Genomic DNA, 18,585 nt, shown 5'->3' with positions numbered 1-18,585 from the left:
CCAAGGCAATAAATTGCAATGTCCGTACTATGACAGCGCTACAGGGAGACAGGATGGACAGCTGAACGTCCTTGCAGTGGCAGACCACGTGTAACCTGCACAGGATCGGTACATCTGAACATCACACCTGAGGGACAGGTACAGGATGGCAACAACAACTACCCGAGTTACACCAGGAACGCACAATTCCTCCATCAGTGCTCAGACTATCCGCAACGGCCTTAGAGAGGTTGGATTGAGGGCTTGTAGGCCTGTTGTAAGGCAGGTCCTCACCAGACATCACCGGCAACAACGTCGCCTATGGGCATAAACCCACCATCGCTAGACCAGACAGGACTGGCAAAAAGTGCTCTTCACTGACGAGTCGCAGTTTTGTCTCACCAGGGGTGATGGTCGGTTTCATGTTTATCATCGAGAAATGAGCGTTACACCGAGGCCTGTACTCTTGAGCGGGATTAATTTGGAGGTGGAGGGTCCGTCATGGTCTGGGGCGGTGTGTCACAGCATCATCGGACTGAGCTTGTTGTCATTGCAGGCAATCTCAACTGTGCGTTACTGGGAAGACATCCTCCTCCCTCATGTGGTACCATTCCTGCAGGCTCATCCTGACATGACATTCCAGTATGACAATGACACCAGCCATACTGCCTGTTCTGTGCACGATTTCCTGCAAGACAGGAATGGCAGTGTTCTGCCATGGCCAGCGAAGAGCCCGAATCTCAATCACATTGAGCACGTCTGAGACCTGTTGGATCGGAGGGTGAGGGCTAGGACCATTCCCCCCAGAAATGTCCGGGAACTTGTAGGTGCCTTGGTGAAGAGTGGGGTAACACCTCACAGCAAGAACTAACAAATCTGGTGCAATCCATGAGGAGAAGCACTGCAGTACTTATTGCAGCTGGTGGCCACACCAGATACTGACTATTACTTTTTAACCCCCCTCTGTGTTCAGGGACACATTAATCAATTTCTGTTAGTCACATGTCTGTGGAACTTGTTCAGTTTAATGTCAGTTGTCTTATTATGTTCATACAAATATTTACACATGCTATGTTTGCTGAAAATAAACTGCTTTGACATTGAGAGGACATTTCTTTGAGTTTATTACACTTGATCTTTCTTGAATAAGTTCCTCCATTTATTTTTCCTCTAACTGTAATGAATACTCATGGAGGAAATGTGTAGATTCACGCACAGATGTTTATTAAGCCGTCACAGAAGGCAGGAGTCATGGTCACAGGCAGGCAATGGTCAAACACAGGTAGGTAATCAAAAACAAACAATACCTCACAACCATACAAACAGAAAGAACTGAACTAAATAGGGAGCTGATGAGACCAGGTGAGAAACGAACACAGTTGAAATCAATGAACAAAAATGAAAGACAGGACTAAGTTCCAGAACACAGAGAAACGGGGCTACGTTCAAGAACACAAAGAAAAAGAACACAAGGTTGACTAATAAAAGGAAAGCAGAACCTTACACTAACTTATTATGTGCCTCTATGGTACTGTTTTTATTGCTCTCTATCTGTACTCTTCTATTTCCTTTGTTAATATGGACTCTTTTGACCTAAATTGCTTTTGTTTTAGTATTGAATTGCATGGCCACTAAAGACACATTTAAAAGTGTCCTATACAATAAGGGGATCTTCTGTACTAATGTAATGTTGGAAAAAGTCAGTTAAAAATGATTCTGTCCTACTTAAAATCATGTTATCATCCAATAGGCTTTGATTACATTTCCAATATCCTCACCCACGTGGAAATTTTGTAAGAGGAATGTATATGCCAATTATTTTATGGTCCAACTGCATTCTGTCCCCTATCAACATTGTTATATTTTGGTGCCAGCGAGAATGACATAAGAAAGTAGTCAAGACGACTACTTTGATTGAGCTTCCGCCATGTATATCTCACTAGGTCAGGATATTTAAGCCTCCATATATCCACTAGTTCCAATATATCCATGATGTTCATGATTTCCTTAAGTGCATGAAAGTTTGTAGTGTGATTTACTTTACGGTCCATTGAGGTATTTAAAACCCTATTATAATCTCCCACCATAATAATTGAGTCTTGTATTGCTCGTAGGTTTGATAAAGTAGTATATATATTTTCAAAGAAGCATGGATCATCATTATTTGGACTGTATAGACATTTACATTTACATTTAAGTCATTTAGCAGACGCTCTTATCCAGAGCGACTTACAAATTGGTGCGTTCACCTTAAGACATCCAGTGGAACAGCCACTTTACAATAGTGCATCTAAATCTTTTAAGGGGGGGGTGAGAAGGATTACTTTATCCTATCCTAGGTATTCCTGAAAGAGGTGGGGTTTCAGGTGTCTCCGGAAGGTGGTGATTGACTCCGCTGTCCTGGCGTCGTGAAGGAGTTTGTTCCACCATTGGGGGGCCAGAGCAGCGAACAGTTTTGACTGGGCTGCGCGGGAACTGTACTTCCTCAGTGGTAGGGAGGCGAGCAGGCCAGAGGTGGATGAACGCAGTGCCCTTGTTTGGGTGTAGGGCCTGATCAGAGCCTGGAGGTACTGAGGTGCCGTTCCCCTCACAGCTCCGTAGGCAAGCACCATGGTCTTGTAGCGGATGCGAGCTTCAACTGGAAGCCAGTGGAGAGAGCGGAGGAGCGGGGTGACGTGAGAGAACTTGGGAAGGTTGAACACCAGACGGGCTGCGGCGTTCTGGATGAGTTGTAGGGGTTTAATGGCACAGGCAGGGAGCCCAGCCAACAGCGAGTTGCAGTAATCCAGACGGGAGATGACAAGTGCCTGGATTAGGACCTGCGCCGCTTCCTGTGTGAGGCAGGGTCGTACTCTGCAGATGTTGTAGAGCATGAACCTACAGGAACGGGCCACCGCCTTGATGTTAGTTGAGAACGACAGGGTGTTGTCCAGGATCACGCCAAGGTTCTTAGCGCTCTGGGAGGAGGACACAATGGAGTTGTCAACCGTGATGGCGAGATCATGGAACGGGCAGTCCTTCCCCGGGAGGAAGAGCAGCTCCGTCTTGCCGAGGTTCAGCTTGAGGTGGTGATCCGTCATCCACACTGATATGTCTGCCAGACATGCAGAGATGCGATTCGCCACCTGGTCATCAGAAGGGGGAAAGGAGAAGATTAATTGTGTGTCGTCTGCATAGCAATGATAGGAGAGACCATGTGAGGTTATGACAGAGCCAAGTGACTTGGTGTATAGCGAGAATAGGAGAGGGCCTAGAACAGAGCCCTGGGGGACGCCAGTGGTGAGAGCGCGTGGTGAGGAGACAGATTCTCGCCACGCCACCTGGTAGGAGCGACCTGTCAGGTAGGACGCAATCCAAGCGCGGGCCGCGCCGGAGATGGCCAACTCAGAGAGGGTGGAGAGGAGGATCTGATGGTTCACAGTATCGAAGGCAGCCGATAGGTCTAGAAGGATGAGAGCAGAGGAGAGAGAGTTAGCTTTAGCAGTGCGGAGCGCCTCCGTGATACAGAGAAGAGCAGTCTCAGTTGAATGACTAGTCTTGAAACCTGACTGATTTGGATCAAGAAGGTCATTCTGAGAGAGATAGCGGGAGAGCTGGCCAAGGACGGCACGTTCAAGAGTTTTGGAGAGAAAAGAAAGAAGGGATACTGGTCTGTAGTTGTTGACATCGGAGGGATCGAGTGTAGGTTTTTTCAGAAGGGGTGCAACTCTCGCTCTCTTGAAGACGGAAGGGACGTAGCCAGCGGTCAGGGATGAGTTGATGAGCGAGGTGAGGTAAGGGAGAAGGTCTCCGGAAATGGTCTGGAGAAGAGAGGAGGGGATAGGGTCAAGCGGGCAGGTTGTTGGGCGGCCGGCCGTCACAAGACACGAGATTTCATCTGGAGAGAGAGGGGAGAAAGAGGTCAGAGCACAGGGTAGGGCAGTGTGAGCAGAACCAGCGGTGTCGTTTGACTTAGCAAACGAGGATCGGATGTCGTCGACCTTCTTTTCAAAATGGTTGACGAAGTCATCTGCAGAGAGGGAGGAGGGGGGAGGGGGAGGAGGATTCAGGAGGGAGGAGAAGGTGGCAAAGAGCTTCCTAGGGTTAGAGGCAGATGCTTGGAATTTAGAGTGGTAGAAAGTGGCTTTAGCAGCAGAGACAGAAGAGGAAAATGTAGAGAGGAGGGAGTGAAAGGATGCCAGGTCCGCAGGGAGGCGAGTTTTCCTCCATTTCCGCTCGGCTGCCCGGAGCCCTGTTCTGTGAGCTCGCAATGAATCGTCGAGCCACAGAGCGGGAGGGGAGGACCGAGCCAGCCTGGAGGATAGGGGACATAGAGAGTCAAAAGATGCAGAAAGGGAGGAGAGGAGGGTTGAGGAGGCAGAATCAGGAGATAGGTTGGAGAAGGTTTGAGCAGAGGGAAGAGATGATAGGATGGAAGAGGAGAGAGTAGCGGGGGAGAGAGAGCGAAGGTTGGGACGGCGCGATACCATCCGAGTAGGGGCAGTGTGGGAAGTGTTGGATGAGAGCGAGAGGGAAAAGGATACAAGGTAGTGGTCGGAGACTTGGAGGGGAGTTGCAGTGAGGTTAGTGGAAGAACAGCATCTAGTAAAGATGAGGTCGAGCGTATTGCCTGCCTTGTGAGTAGGGGGAAGGTGAGAGGGTGAGGTCAAAGAGGAGAGGAGTGGAAAGAAGGAGGCAGAGAGGAATGAGTCAAAGGTAGACGTGGGGAGGTTAAAGTCGCCCAGAACTGTGAGAGGTGAGCCGTCCTCAGGAAAGGAGCTTATCAAGGCATCAAGCTCATTGATGAACTCTCCGAGGAACCTGGAGGGCGATAAATGATAAGGATGTTAAGCTTGAAAGGGCTGGTAACTGTGACAGCATGGAATTCAAAGGAGGCGATAGACAGATGGGTAAGGGGAGAAAGAGAGAATGACCACTTGGGAGAGATGAGGATCCCGGTGCCACCACCCCGCTGACCAGAAGCTCTCGGGGTGTGCGAGAACACGTGGGCGGACGAAGAGAGAGCAGTAGGAGTAGCAGTGTTATCTGTGGTGATCCATGTTTCCGTCAGTGCCAAGAAGTCGAGGGACTGGAGGGAGGCATAGGCTGAGATGAACTCTGCCTTGTTGGCCGCAGATCGGCAGTTCCAGAGGCTACCGGAGACCTGGAACTCCACGTGGGTCGTGCGCGCTGGGACCACCAGATTAGGGTGGCCGCGGCCACGCGGTGTGGAGCGTTTGTATGGTCTGTGCAGAGAGGAGAGAACAGGGATAGACAGACACATAGTTGACAGGCTACAGAAGAGGCTACGCTAATGCAAAGGAGATTGGAATGACAAGTGGACTACACGTCTCGAATGTTCAGAAAGTTAAGCTTACGTAGCAAGAATCTTATTGACTAAAATGATTAAAATGATACAGTACTGCTGAAGTAGGCTAGCTGGCAGTGGCTGCGTTGTTGACTTTGTAGGCTAGCTGGCAGTGGCTGCGTTGTTGGCACTACACTAATCAAGTCGTTCCGTTGAGTGTGATAGTTTCAACAGTGCTGCTATTCGGGGGCTAGCTGGCTAGCTAGCAGTGTTGATTACGTTACGTTGCGTTAAAAGAACGACAATAGCTGGCTAGCTAACCTAGAAAATCGCTCTAGACTACACAATTATCTTTGATACAAAGACGGCTATGTAGCTAGCTATGTAGCTAGCTACGATCAGACAAATCAAACCGTTGTACTGTAATGAAATGAAATGAAAATGTGATACTACCTGTGGAGCGAATGCGACCGGGTTGTTGAGTGAGGAAGTTCTATTCGGTAGACGTTGGCTAGCTGTTGGCTAGCTAGCAGTGTCTCCTACGTTAAGGACGACAAATAGCTGGCTAGCTAACCTCGGTAAATTAAGATAATCACTCTAAGACTACACACTCTAAACTACACAATTAATGTAGATTAATGTAGATTAATGAGATTAATGATCCAAATCTGTTTACGGTCCAATATATATTTTTTAATAATCCATCTACCGTGCCAATCTGTTTGGACAATTTGCACATTCTGATCAAAATAGTTGTTAATAAATTGAGTGTCTTTGCCCATGGAAGAATATATATACCCCCTGTCCTTTTTCTACAAAACCTCATCTGAAATTGTTGAATGAGTTTCCTGTAAACAATAGATATTATACTCCTTCTCTTATCTGCTAAGCCATTACAATTATAACTAGCTATACTTATTTAACAATTTAACATAATGAAAAGTTTCAGTTCTATTTATCATAATATATGTTTGTAAACTTAGCATTAAAAAGTACCATCACGATTGAGTGTTCATATAGCTGTACCATGGTATTTGCACTGCTAAACACAACCAGTCATGATGTGTTCATCTGATTGTCAACGAATCACTTCAAAAGATCAGTCCTGTTGGCTACCCGCGCACGTTTGTCCACTCACAAAATAAATCCAAACAGTACACTGCAATTTGATGAATGGAAAGAGACATCTGCAACAAAAAAATGAAATTGTAATGGCATTCAGCGATTGATGCGTCCACTGCTGTACACGCGTCTCGGTCTTGGCCACTTCTCGTCAAACTGCAACACAATTTGGAGGGTATATACCGCCCGTTTTCACTGTGTGCTCTTTTGAAGGACGGCTCTCAGGGGCCCTGGGATCCAGGGGTGTTCTGCCAGTCACTGGCAATAATGGAGAACAACTGGAGGTTTACTTTGGAGCAAAACAAATATGGAGACTTAATCATTATTATACTTATTAATGGCATGTTTACAAGCATAGGGTTAGCAATCTTTTGGTGTCAGGATATGTGCGCGTCACTCGAACGCAACGTTTGATGGTGAACAAGAATTGGCTCTATATAGTCCTGACCTGTTTCTCTGTGTGTAGCCAAAGACAGAGGTGGTATTGGGCATTGTGATGTTTTACCAGACATTCTAACGTACCAATGTTGTAACTGAGTGCAATCCTGTCTTTGCTTGTGTGTGTGTGTGTGTGTGTGTGTGTGTGTGTGTGTGTGTGTGTGTGTGTGTGTGTGTGTGTGTGTGTGTGTGTGTGTGTGTGTGTGTGTGTGTGTGTATGTATGTATGTGTGTGTGTGTAGCTAAAGACAGAGCCAGTGCTGGGTAGTGTGATGGATGGGATCAACATTAAGAGTCTGGAGGAAAGGTCTGAGGGTGACGTGGCCAGCCCATCCTCTACTGGCACACAGGTAACAGGTTACACTACACACACCACACACACACACACACACACACACACACACACACACACACACACACACATACACACACAGCCTCAGGTAACACTACGCTCATTACACACACATAACATACAACCAATAGGTTACACTACACTATCCACAATACACACAAAACCAGGGGCGACAGGGTTCAGTTCCTGGACCGACTCTCTTCTCTGTATAAATCAATGATGTCGCTCTTGCGGCTGGTGAGTCTCTGATCCACCTCTACGCAGACGACACCATTCTGTATACTTCTGTCCCTTCTTTGGACACTGTTAACAACCCTCCAGGCAAGCTTCAATGCCATACAACTCTCCTTCCGTGGCCTCCAATTGCTCTTAAATACAAGTAAAACTAAATGCATGCTCTTCAACCTATCCCTGCCTGCACCTGCCCGCCTGTCCAACATCCCTACTCTGGACGGCTCTGACTTAGAATACGTGGACAACTACAGATACCTAGGTGTCTGGTTAGACTGTAAACTCTCCTTCCAGACCCACATCAAACATCTCCAATCCAAAGTTAAATCTAGAATTGGCTTCCTATTTCGCAACAAAGCATCCTTCACTCATGCTGCCAAACATACCCTTGTAAAACTGACCATCCTACCAATCCTCGACTTTGGCGATGTCATTTACAAAATAGCCTCCAATACCCTACTCAACAAATTGGATGCAGTCTATCACAGTGCCATCCGTTTTGTCACCAAAGCCCCATATACTACCCACCATTGCGACCTGTACACTCTCGTTGGCTGGCCCTCGCTTCATACTCATCGCCAAACCCACTGGCTCCAGGTCATCTACAAGACCCTGCTAGGTAAAGTCCCCCTTATTTCAGCTCGCTGGTCACCATAGCATCACCCACCTGTAGCACGCACTCCAGCAGGTATATCTCTCTGGTCACCCCCAAAACCAATTCCTTCTTTGGCCGCCTCTCCTTCCAGTTCTCTGCTGCCAATGACTGGAACGAACTACAAAAATCTCTGAAACTGGAAACACTTATCTCCCTCACTAGCTTTAAGCACCAGCTGTCAGAGCAGCTCACAGATTACTGCACTTGTACATAGCCCACCTATAATTTAGCCCAAACAACTACCTCTTTCCCTAATGTATTTATTTTATTTTATTCCTTTGCACCCCATTATTTTTATTTCTACTTTGCACATTCTTCCACTGCAAATCTACCATTCCAGTGTTTTACTTGCTATATTGTATTTACTTTGCCACCATGGCCTTTTTTTTTGCCTTTACCTCCCTTATCTCACCTCATTTGCTCACATCGTATATAGACTTGTTTCTACTGTATTATTGACTGTATGTTTGTTTTACTCCATGTGTAACTCTGTGTCGTTGTATGTGTCGAACTGCTTTGCCTTATCTTGGCCAGGTCGCAATTGTAAATGAGAACTTGTTCTCAATTTGCCTACCTGGTTAAATAAAGGTGTAATAAAAAAATAAAAAAGTAAGCCAGTTTGGTATGGTCCGGTATGGTGTCCCAGGAAAATAAATAGTTGGGGTACGTCATACCGGTAAAACGTGAGCCTATCACAATAATTAAAATGTAATGCCAAGAAAACTATAGGCAATTACACCATTATTTAACATTAACACATGTCAGCTACATACAAAAATGACAACTTACTTGAAAACGGGCGGTATACCCTCTAAATTGTGTTGTGGTTCGGTGAGCCGAGACCGAGACACGTGATGCATGAATCGCTGAATGACATTACAACTTCAGGTTTTTTGTTACAGATGTCTCTTTCCATTCATCAATTTGCGGGTGCACAGTGCACTGTTTGGATGTTGGATTTATTTTGTGAGTGGAAAAACGTGCGCGGGTAGCCAACAGGAGCGACCTTTTAAAGTGATTGTTTGACAATCAGACGAAATTCATCATGACTGGTTGTATTTATGCCACATTAAAAGGTAACGCATGATCAAAGTTACGAAATATTTTTACTTGCCTACTAGGCCCACGGAGATTATACTAAATCAATAGGGATTCTATATGTAATTCTATGATTAGACCCATAAAATGTTTAAAAAAAATAGTAGGTCCCTTACCGATACAGGCACACCGAGAAACCTGACTGCAGATAGGTACTGTGCTTAGCACAATAGGAGGCTGTTCCTTCTCTTGCTAGAACAAAAGCTATCCCTGCTGTGTACTGACCTGGTACCAACGATCCTGCCGTTTATGCTTGTAGAATAACCAGTCAGGGTTCAAGACGGGTCACTCAACCAAGACTGCTCTCCTCTGTGTCACGGAGGCTTGCTGCACTGCCAAAGCTGACTCTTTCTCCTCAGTTCTCATCCTCCTAGATCTATCCGCTGCCTTCGACAGCATGAACCATCATGTCCTCCTCTCCTCCCTCTCATGTCTGGGCATCTCAGGCTGCTCCTACCAGGTGACGTGGAGAGGATCTGTGTCTGCACCAAATACTCTCACCACTGGTGTCCCCCGGGGCTCAGTTCTAGGCCCATGTCTCAGCTTGGATGTCGGCCCCCCCACCTCCAGCTCAACAAGACAGAGCTGCTCTTGCTCCCGTGGGAATGCCTGCCTGCTCCAAAACATCTACATCATGGTTGACCACTCTATGGTGTCCCCCTCCCAGAATGCAAAGAACCTTGCAAACATCAAAGTAGATACTTCCCCCGGCAGGTTTATGCTCTACAACATCCGTAGAGTACGACCCTACCTCACAAAGGAATCGGCGCAGGCCCTAATCCATGCAATTGTCATCTCCCGTCTGGACTACTGCAACTCTGTCTTGGCTGGGCAGTCAAAGCTTTCATCCACTACAAGACCATGGTACTTGCCTATGGAGCAGCAAGCAGCAAACCCTAAACCCAACCTGAGTACTCCGTTCTGCTACCTCTGGTCTCTTGGCCCTGCCACCCCTACGGGAGGGCATCTCCCGCTCAGCCCAGCAATGGTGAAACCAGCTTCCCCCTAAAGCTAGGGTAGCTGAGTCTTCCGAAAACATCTGAAACCCTACCTTTAAAGAGTATCTAAAATTAAGATGAATGCACTAAATGCACTGGATAAGAGTGTCTGCTAAATGACTAAAATGTACATATTTAATGAAGAACATAACACACAGGTAACAGGTTACACAACACACTCAATCACACATGGTAACACTCTATCACAATTTTAAAACATTTTGCTAACAAAATGTGTGGGATTGTCATTGTGTGAGAGAGAGAGAGAGAGAGAGAGAGAGAGAGAGAGAGAGAGATTGTGTGTATGCACCTGCATGTGTGTGTGTGCTATGTGTTTCAACAACTGTTTCAACTATGTGTATTTAATGTTGCTCATCTGAGAACTGCCCATGTACTTCCTGTTGTGTTGAACCCTGACCAATGACCCGTGACCATTGACCTTTACCCAGGATCCTCTGATGGGTCTGCTGGAGGGGCGGGAGGATCTGGATAAGGAGGATAAACCGGAACCAGAGGCCATCTATGAGACCAACTGCCACTGGGAGAGCTGCAGCAAGGAGTTTGACACGCAGGAGCAGCTAGTCCACGTGAGTATGGACAGGACAGGAGGCTTTCCTGACTACGTGACTTGGCCTGGATAAACTCGGGGCCCCCGGCACTAGTTAGGGCCCAGAGTTTTTCTGGTCAGGTCATGAGGAAAAAGTATTGGCCTTACATATACACACTGTATGAAAGAAGGGAAAGGAAGGGAACCATTGGTTTGAGTCTGTCTCGAGTAGCGGTCTCCAACTATGGTCCAAAACACAGGGTCCGTGTAAATCAACAATAACATTCCTTTGTCTTCAACAGCACATAAACAACGAGCACATCCATGGAGAGAAGAAGGAGTTTGTGTGCCACTGGCAGGAGTGTTCCAGGGAGCAGAGACCTTTCAAGGCCCAGTACATGCTGGTGGTTCACATGCGCAGGCACACAGGAGAGAAACCTCATAAGTGTACTGTGAGTATACTACAGTATCCTGATCGCTCTCTCGCAAACTGAGCTTTGAAATTGATTGTTGAATGAATTCAAATTCAGTTTAGACTCAAATTTCAAATTCATCAAATAATGAATTTCATAGATCAGTTTGAGAGAGAAACACAGTATAGGTAGTATACTCACAGTGCATGTATGTGGCTTTAATCGAAATGTGCTACCCGACAGTGATTACATCAGACCTTGTCTTTCAGTCTACATTACATATTGGTATTTGTACAGTGTGTTTCAGTTTGAGCTGTGTTATAATGAGTTATGTGTGTTTCAGTTTGAGGGCTGTAATAAGATGTGCGTCTATAGTTTCAGTTTGGAGGGATATTATACTATGTATTTGGAAGGTATTCAGACCCCCCCTTGACTTTTCCACACTTTGTTACGTTACAGTCTTATTCTAAAATTGATTAAATTATTTTTTCCCCCTCATCAATGTTTCTTTTTCTCACACAATAATGACAAAGCAAAACATATATATATATTTTTTGCAAATGTATTAAAACATTTAAACTGAAATATTAAATATTAAAAGTATTCAGACTTTTTACTCAGTACTTTGTTGAAGCACCTTTTGGCAGCGATTACGGCCTCAAGTCTTCTTGGATATGACGCTGCAAGCTTGGCTCACCTGTATTTGGGGCGTTTCTCCCATTCTTCTCTGCATATCCTCTCAAGCTGTGTCAGGTTGGATGGGGAGCGTCGCTGCACAGTTATTTTGATCGGGTGCTCTGACAGGGCCACTCAAGGACATTCAGAGACTTGTCATTCAGAGACTTGGAAGGTGAACCTTCGCCCCAGTCTGAGATCCTGAGCACTCTGGAGCAGGTTTTCATCAAGGATCTCTGTACTTTGCTCCATTCATCTTTCCCTCGATCCTGATTCGTCTCCCAGTCCCTGCCTCCATGCTTCAGTAGGGATGGTGCCAGGTTTCCTTCAGACGTGACGCTTGGCATTCAGGCCAAAGAGTTCGAACTTGGTTTCATCAGAACAGAGAATTTTGTTTTGCATGGTCTGGGAGTCCTTTAGGTGCCTTTTGAAAAACTCCAAGCGGGCTGTCTTTTACTGAGGAGTGGCTTCCGTCTGGCCATTCTACCATAAAGGCCTGATTGGTGGAGTGCTGCAAAGATGGTTGTCCTTCTGGAAGGTTCTCCCATCTCCACAGAGGAACTCTGGAATTCTCTCAGAGTGATCATCGGGTTCTTGGTCACCTCCCTGAACAAGGCCCTTCTCCCTCGACGGCTCTGGTTGGCCAGGCAACCAGCTCTAGAAAGAGTCTTGGTTGTTTCAAACTTCTTCCGTTTAAGAATACTGGAGGCCGCTGTGTTCTTGGAGACCTTCAATGCTGCAGAAATGTTTTGGTACCCTTCCCCAGATCTATGCCTCGACACAATCCTGTCTCGGAGCTCTATGGACAGTTCCTTCGACCTCATGGCTTGGTTTATGCTCTGACATGCACTGTCTACTGTGGGATCTTATATAGGCAGCTTTTCATTTTGTTTTCATTTTGTCGTTATGGGGTATTGTGTGTAGATTGATGAGGGGGGGAATTATTTAATACATTTTAGAATAAGGCTGTAACGTAAAAAAATGTGGATAAAGGTAAGGGGTCTGAACACTTTCCTAATGTACTGTAAGATTGAGCTGTGTTGTAATGTGTTATGTGTGTTTCAGTTTGATGGGTATTATAAGACAATGTTAACCTCTGTTTCAGTTTGTGGGCTGTAATAAGGCCTACTCTTAGTATGGGTCTTGTGTGTTTCAGTTTGAGCTGTGTTATAATGCGTTATGTGTGTTTTAGTTTGAGGGCTGTAATAAGGCCTACTTTTAGTATGGGTCTTGTGTGTTTCAGTTTGAGCTGTGTTATAATGCGTTATGTGTGTTTCAGTTTGATGGGTATCATAAGACATTGTTAACCTCTCTTTCAGTTTGTGGGCTGTAATAAGGCCTACTCTTAGTATGGGTCTTGTGTGTTTCAGTTTGAGCTGTGTTGTAATGCGTTATGTGTGTTTCAGTTTGATGGGTATAATAAGACGGCCTACTCTTAGTATAGGTCTTGTGTGTTTCAGTTTGAGCTGTGTTATAATGCTTTATGTGTTGTTTCAGTTTGAGGGCTGTAATAAGGCCTACTCTCGCCTGGAGAACCTGAAGACCCACCTGCGGTCTCATACAGGGGAGAAGCCGTATGTCTGTGAACACGAGGGATGCAACAAAGCCTTCTCCAACGCCTCAGACAGAGCCAAGCACCAGAACCGCACACACTCCAACGAGGTACAATCAATCAACCAATCACTCAGTCAATCAATCACACTATCTCCAACTGCTGACATCATCACCTGCTTAAAGGGATTGTTCACTCAAATTATAGCTTTAAATGGTTTTATGAATAGCTAGTGAATGATCTATTAGCATCGATTACATTGAAATCTATGATTTATCTCACAGACTTATCTTATGTTTTGACATCATGGGAGACTATTTGAAAGATGGATGGCATAAGAAATAACTTAAAATAGCTACAAATGTCTGACATCTACCTGAATTGTTTCCATGTCCAATCATGTTGTGTCTTCCTGTCCCACTACAGAAGCCGTATGTGTGTAAGATCCCCGGGTGTACGAAACGCTACACAGACCCCAGCTCTCTGCGGAAGCACGTGAAGACAGTCCATGGCCCTGAGGCTCACATCACTAAGAAGCACCGAGGGGACACTGGGCCCCGGCCGCCTGGCTCATCACTGACCCCTGGTGGACAGTCTGGTGAACTGCTGCTGGAGAAAGAGGAGACTAGACACAGGGAGGACTGCAAACTGCTGGTGCCTGAATCTGCTCTGGTGAGTGAGGGAAGGAGAAGACGACTCATAATAATGGCTGGAACGGAGCAAATGGAATGGCATCAAACACATCGAAACCATGTCTTTTTTGTATTTGATACCATTCCACTCCAGCCATTACCACAACCTTGTTCTCCCCAATTAAGGTGCTACCAACCTCCTGTGATTTAGACTGGAGAGCTGAGAATGAAATCATCTTCTGACTCAACTCCTGCCCTCTGTGCTGTCCAGCTGCTATCGAGTTCTTCCAAATGTATTAAGCTACATTATCATCTCTCTTTCTTCCAGAAGTCTCAGCCCAGTCCGGGTGGCCAGTCGTCCTGCAGTAGCGAGCGTTCTCCACTGGGGAGCGCGAACAACAACGACAGTGGTGTGGAGATGAACCTGAACGCAGCTGGGAGTCTGGAGGACCTGACCGCTCTGGAGGATGGAGGGGCGGGAGGAGGAGGGGAAGCTGGGGGAAGAGGGCAGGGCATGGTAGGGATGGGGGGCACGTCGTCTCAGGCCCTAAAGAGACTAGAGAACCTGAAGATAGACAAGCTGAAACAGATCAGAAGGCCCACTCCACCCGGACGCTGTGTTAGGAGTAGCAAGCTACCAGCACTCACAGGTTTGTAAAGTTGCTTATATAGATGAAAAACTATGGTTGAACCAGTGATTTTAAACCTGGTCCTTGTCTATAGAGGACCATTTACCTAAAATCAGACCTGGGAGTAAGATGCTTAGCTTGGATTCAGTTCACAATACTTATGCTTTCCTCTTGAACAACCCTTGAAGAGTATGGCTAACTAAAATGTATGTGTTACCCTTCCAAGGAGCTTATCATATAAACTACAATGCGAAAAGTACGGTTGATTTCACTCGTAATCATGTCAGCACAGGTAACAGCCGTTTTACAGTCTTTCTTTAGTTTTTCATTCTTACTCTTCCCAATTCACTTAAACTGTATTTCTTTATTTCCCATGGGCTTCACCAGAGTACCCCCTAGTGGCTGGAATACAACTGTATTAAGCCCCTTACAACACCCCCCTGCAAAAACTAAATGTTGTCCCAAACATTTCACTGGCCTCAAAACAAACAGAAGATGTAAGTACTGGTCATGAGAACAACGGCGAAAAACTGGCCTAACAGCCATATAACTATCTTGACATGTCCAGTCTGCCTTTATGTGCAAAGACGAAACCCCCACTAAACATTATCACACTGTGATTAGTAAAATATATACACATCACAACATCTCTAGTTGGTATCTTGATAAGAGCTTGGCAGCCCTAAAGTGTCATAGGTTAGAATGTCTCTGGGCCTCCTCTGCCGGGCTGAACGGCGGGGCAAGGTCATGGGTGACCCCAATTAATCAGTGTCCACTTCATCATGAGTCCTCAGCTGTTTCCATATTTACCCCTGTCCTCTCCGGGCTCTTTTTGAGGACTGGCACTCCTTCTGGTACTAGTTGTGTGCTACTCTGTCTGCTTTCTTCATCCCTACGTGGCCTATTGATGAATACTGGATAAGAATCCTCATCTGAGCTCTCAGACTCAGCGCTCTCCCCATTTTGCTGCTTTTGCTGGGGTGGTTCCCTTCTCCACAGACCTCTACTGGGTGTTTCAACAGGTTCCTCAAATGGTAGGGAATTACATGACATGAGCATATTGCGATGCAGAACCCTGGCCCTGCCTGTACCACTCTCAGGTTTTACCTCATAGACAGGGCTGTCATCACCTTTCCTGGTTACCACCACATGTATTTGGTCTTCCCAGTGTGATCTTAGCTTTCCCGTCCCCCCACGTTCTGACATGTTCCTCACCAGTACACGATTCCCTGAGACCAGAAACGAACTCATTTTCTTCCGATCGTAGTAGGCTTTTCCCTTTGCTGTTGACTTCTCCATGTCTCTACTGGTGATGTCATAGGCTTCAGCCATCTGTTGCTGCCACTTCTTAGCTCAATCCTGGTATGATTTCTCCTGTTCCTTTATGTGTAACCCAAAGACAAGGTCAACAGGTAGCAGTGGAGCCCTTCCAAATAGCAGGAAATACGGTGAGAACCCAGTAGCATCACTGGTGGTACAATTATATGCATGAATAACATTGTTCAGATAATCACCCCAGCTGGCCTTTTTCTCTTCATCTAGTGTGCGCAACATTGACAACAGTGTACGGTTAAATTTCTCCACCGGATTCCCCTGTGGATGATATGGAGAGGTTCTGGAATTGGCTATTCCCGTACAGTTCTGATAGGCTCTCAATAACTGATTTTCAAGCTCTCTTCCCTGATCGTGATGGATTTTTAACATAAAGCCAAACTTTGGGAAAAAATAACCGAAAAGCTTTTTTGCTGCAGTTTTTCCTGACTTATTTCTGGTGGGGTAGGCTTGTGCAAATTTTGTAAAGTTATCTAAAATAACTCAAATGTACTCGTAGCCCCCTCTCCTTTTCTCCAAATGCACATAGTCAATTGAAATCATCTGGAAAGGAGCTGTAGCTCGTACATGTTGCATTGGGGCCCTAGTTATTACACTGGGTTTATTTTGTTTGATACACTTACACACTTTGGTGTTCAATGCCATGTTGCATTCTCGTGCTAAGCGTTCTCGTGCTAAGCGTTCTCGTGCTAAGAGTTCTCGTGCTAAGTTCAACACTCTTTCTGTTCCTAGATGGGCCATTTCAGTGTGTAAGTACTTGTAAATCAGTGTTCTATACTGACTTGGTACCTCAACTTGTGTCATTTTTGCTGTTTTCCTTTGTAATAATCAATCTGGTGAGACATGGAGCCTGTTCTACTCTTGCAGTAACCGTTTGACTTTGTATGACTCTTGTTGACACTCTGTTGGTTTAGGCTTAGTCCTTTGACTTTTCAGTTCCAAGATTCTCCGTACAGCCGCATCCTTTAACTGAGCCTGCATGATATCGTGTGGAGACAGTTGGTCTGTAACTGTTCCCCCCCACCATGACAGCTCATCTTGCACTGGTGGCCTTAGTGTGACCGCGGATATCCACGTTTCACAGTAATTCCATTGTCTCTGAACATTATTGAGTGTTGCTTTTATCTCAAGTGAGTGTTTCTCTGTGCATTCTTCCATGTAATGTTCAGCATGCAAAGGAGAGCGGGACAGAACATCTTCACCTTTCAGGAAGAAACTTCAGTGTGAGATTCAAGTCGGACAGCGATGGCCGGTGGCATTCAGTCTCGCTGTAGTTAGAGCACATGTCAAGGGGTTATTATCACTGGACACTGTCGCAGAGGGAGCATAAAATAAGGCATCTCGGAACCACTCAGTCACTGCCCATTTGAGGGCCAAGAATTCCAGTTTCCCTGAGCGAAGGTGATAGTTTCTCTCTGCTTGAGTCAGGGTGCGGGAGCCATATCCAATGACTCTCAGATTGCCACTTTGTCGTTGGTATAACACCCCTCCCAATCCCTCTTTGGAGGCATCACCATGCAGGATAAAAGGGTCCTTGAAATCTGGGTGGGCAAGCACAGGTGGATTAGTCAACACACTCTCCAAGTGTGCTAATGCTCTCTGGTGAGCATCCTCCCATATAACTTTCTGGTGGGGCAGAGCCTGTCCCGACTGCATTGGTCCTTCGCTTCCCGGATGCCGGCGTCTCCGACTTCACTGCTAGTAAGTCATAGAGACATTTAGCATGTTGTGAAAAGTTCTGTACATAACCCCTATAGTACCCTAGAAACCCCAGTAGTTTCCTGAGCTCTCTCACGTTTGTTGGTGGCCTGTTTATCAGTTCTTGCACTACTACAATTTCTTTAACATCCATTCTGTAAACCCTCAGCAGAAATGATTTTTCCTAAATAACGGACCTCATTCTTGAATAGGTCACACTTATCAGCCCTGAGTTTAATACCCCGTTTATTTTGCTGCCTGAGAACCTGACGGACATCTTCACCATGTTGTTCAAATGACTGACTAAAAATAAGAACGTCATCCAAACATGGGTATACAGATTGATTCTACCTCTTATCCCCTCTAAACCTTCCTCCATGCTTCGTTGGAAGGCAGAGGGACTGCTTGATAAGCCAAAGGGAATTCTATTCCATTCATATAAGGCCCAAGGGGTGCTGAAGGCACTGTATTTTCTGGACTCCTCTCCCACAAAGCCGTGGTGGTCTGCCTTTCTGTAAACCATGAGTTCCCTCCCAAACCATCAAGTATTTCCTGTATACGGGGGTATGGGATGCCTGTCCAGAACAGTCTTCCTGTTCAATCCCCTGTAATCAACACAAAGTCTTAAACTCCCATCCTTTTTTCATACGCGGACCAAAGGTGTGATGAAGTTGACTTCCTGATGAAGTTTTTGTTCAGGAGCCCCTGAAGGTGGCTTTTCACCTCAGCATACAAGGGGCGTGGCACACCGCTGTCTCTCTTTGCCACGGGTATGTTATCAGTCAATGTTATCTCCATTCTGAGATTTTCAATACACCCTATGTCCATGTCGTCTTTGGCGAAAACAGCTGATTCCTCTCTGAGCATCCGTTTGACTAATTCTTGTTGCTCTTGGCTCAAGTGCTGATCCTCTACAGGTGGGTCCCACCACTCTATTTGACCGTTGTC

General features: G+C 45.9%; 1 protein-coding gene across 1 annotated transcript in view; it reads left to right on the top strand.

Moving 5' to 3' along the window:
• LOC115145301 (zinc finger protein GLI1-like) overlaps positions 1-18,585 on the top strand; it is a 55,765-nt gene that overhangs the window by 14,532 nt on the left and 22,648 nt on the right. Inside the window, 6 exon segments of the mRNA XM_029686773.2 lie at positions 7,068-7,175; positions 10,609-10,746; positions 11,009-11,158; positions 13,292-13,456; positions 13,773-14,018; positions 14,307-14,628. Coding sequence (XP_029542633.2) covers positions 7,068-7,175; positions 10,609-10,746; positions 11,009-11,158; positions 13,292-13,456; positions 13,773-14,018; positions 14,307-14,628 — 1,129 coding nt within the window.

Source organism: Oncorhynchus nerka, linkage group LG2 (genome assembly GCF_034236695.1).
Source record: "Oncorhynchus nerka isolate Pitt River linkage group LG2, Oner_Uvic_2.0, whole genome shotgun sequence".
NCBI lineage: Eukaryota > Metazoa > Chordata > Actinopteri > Salmoniformes > Salmonidae > Oncorhynchus > Oncorhynchus nerka.
This window is presented reverse-complemented; position numbering and strand designations above follow the sequence as displayed.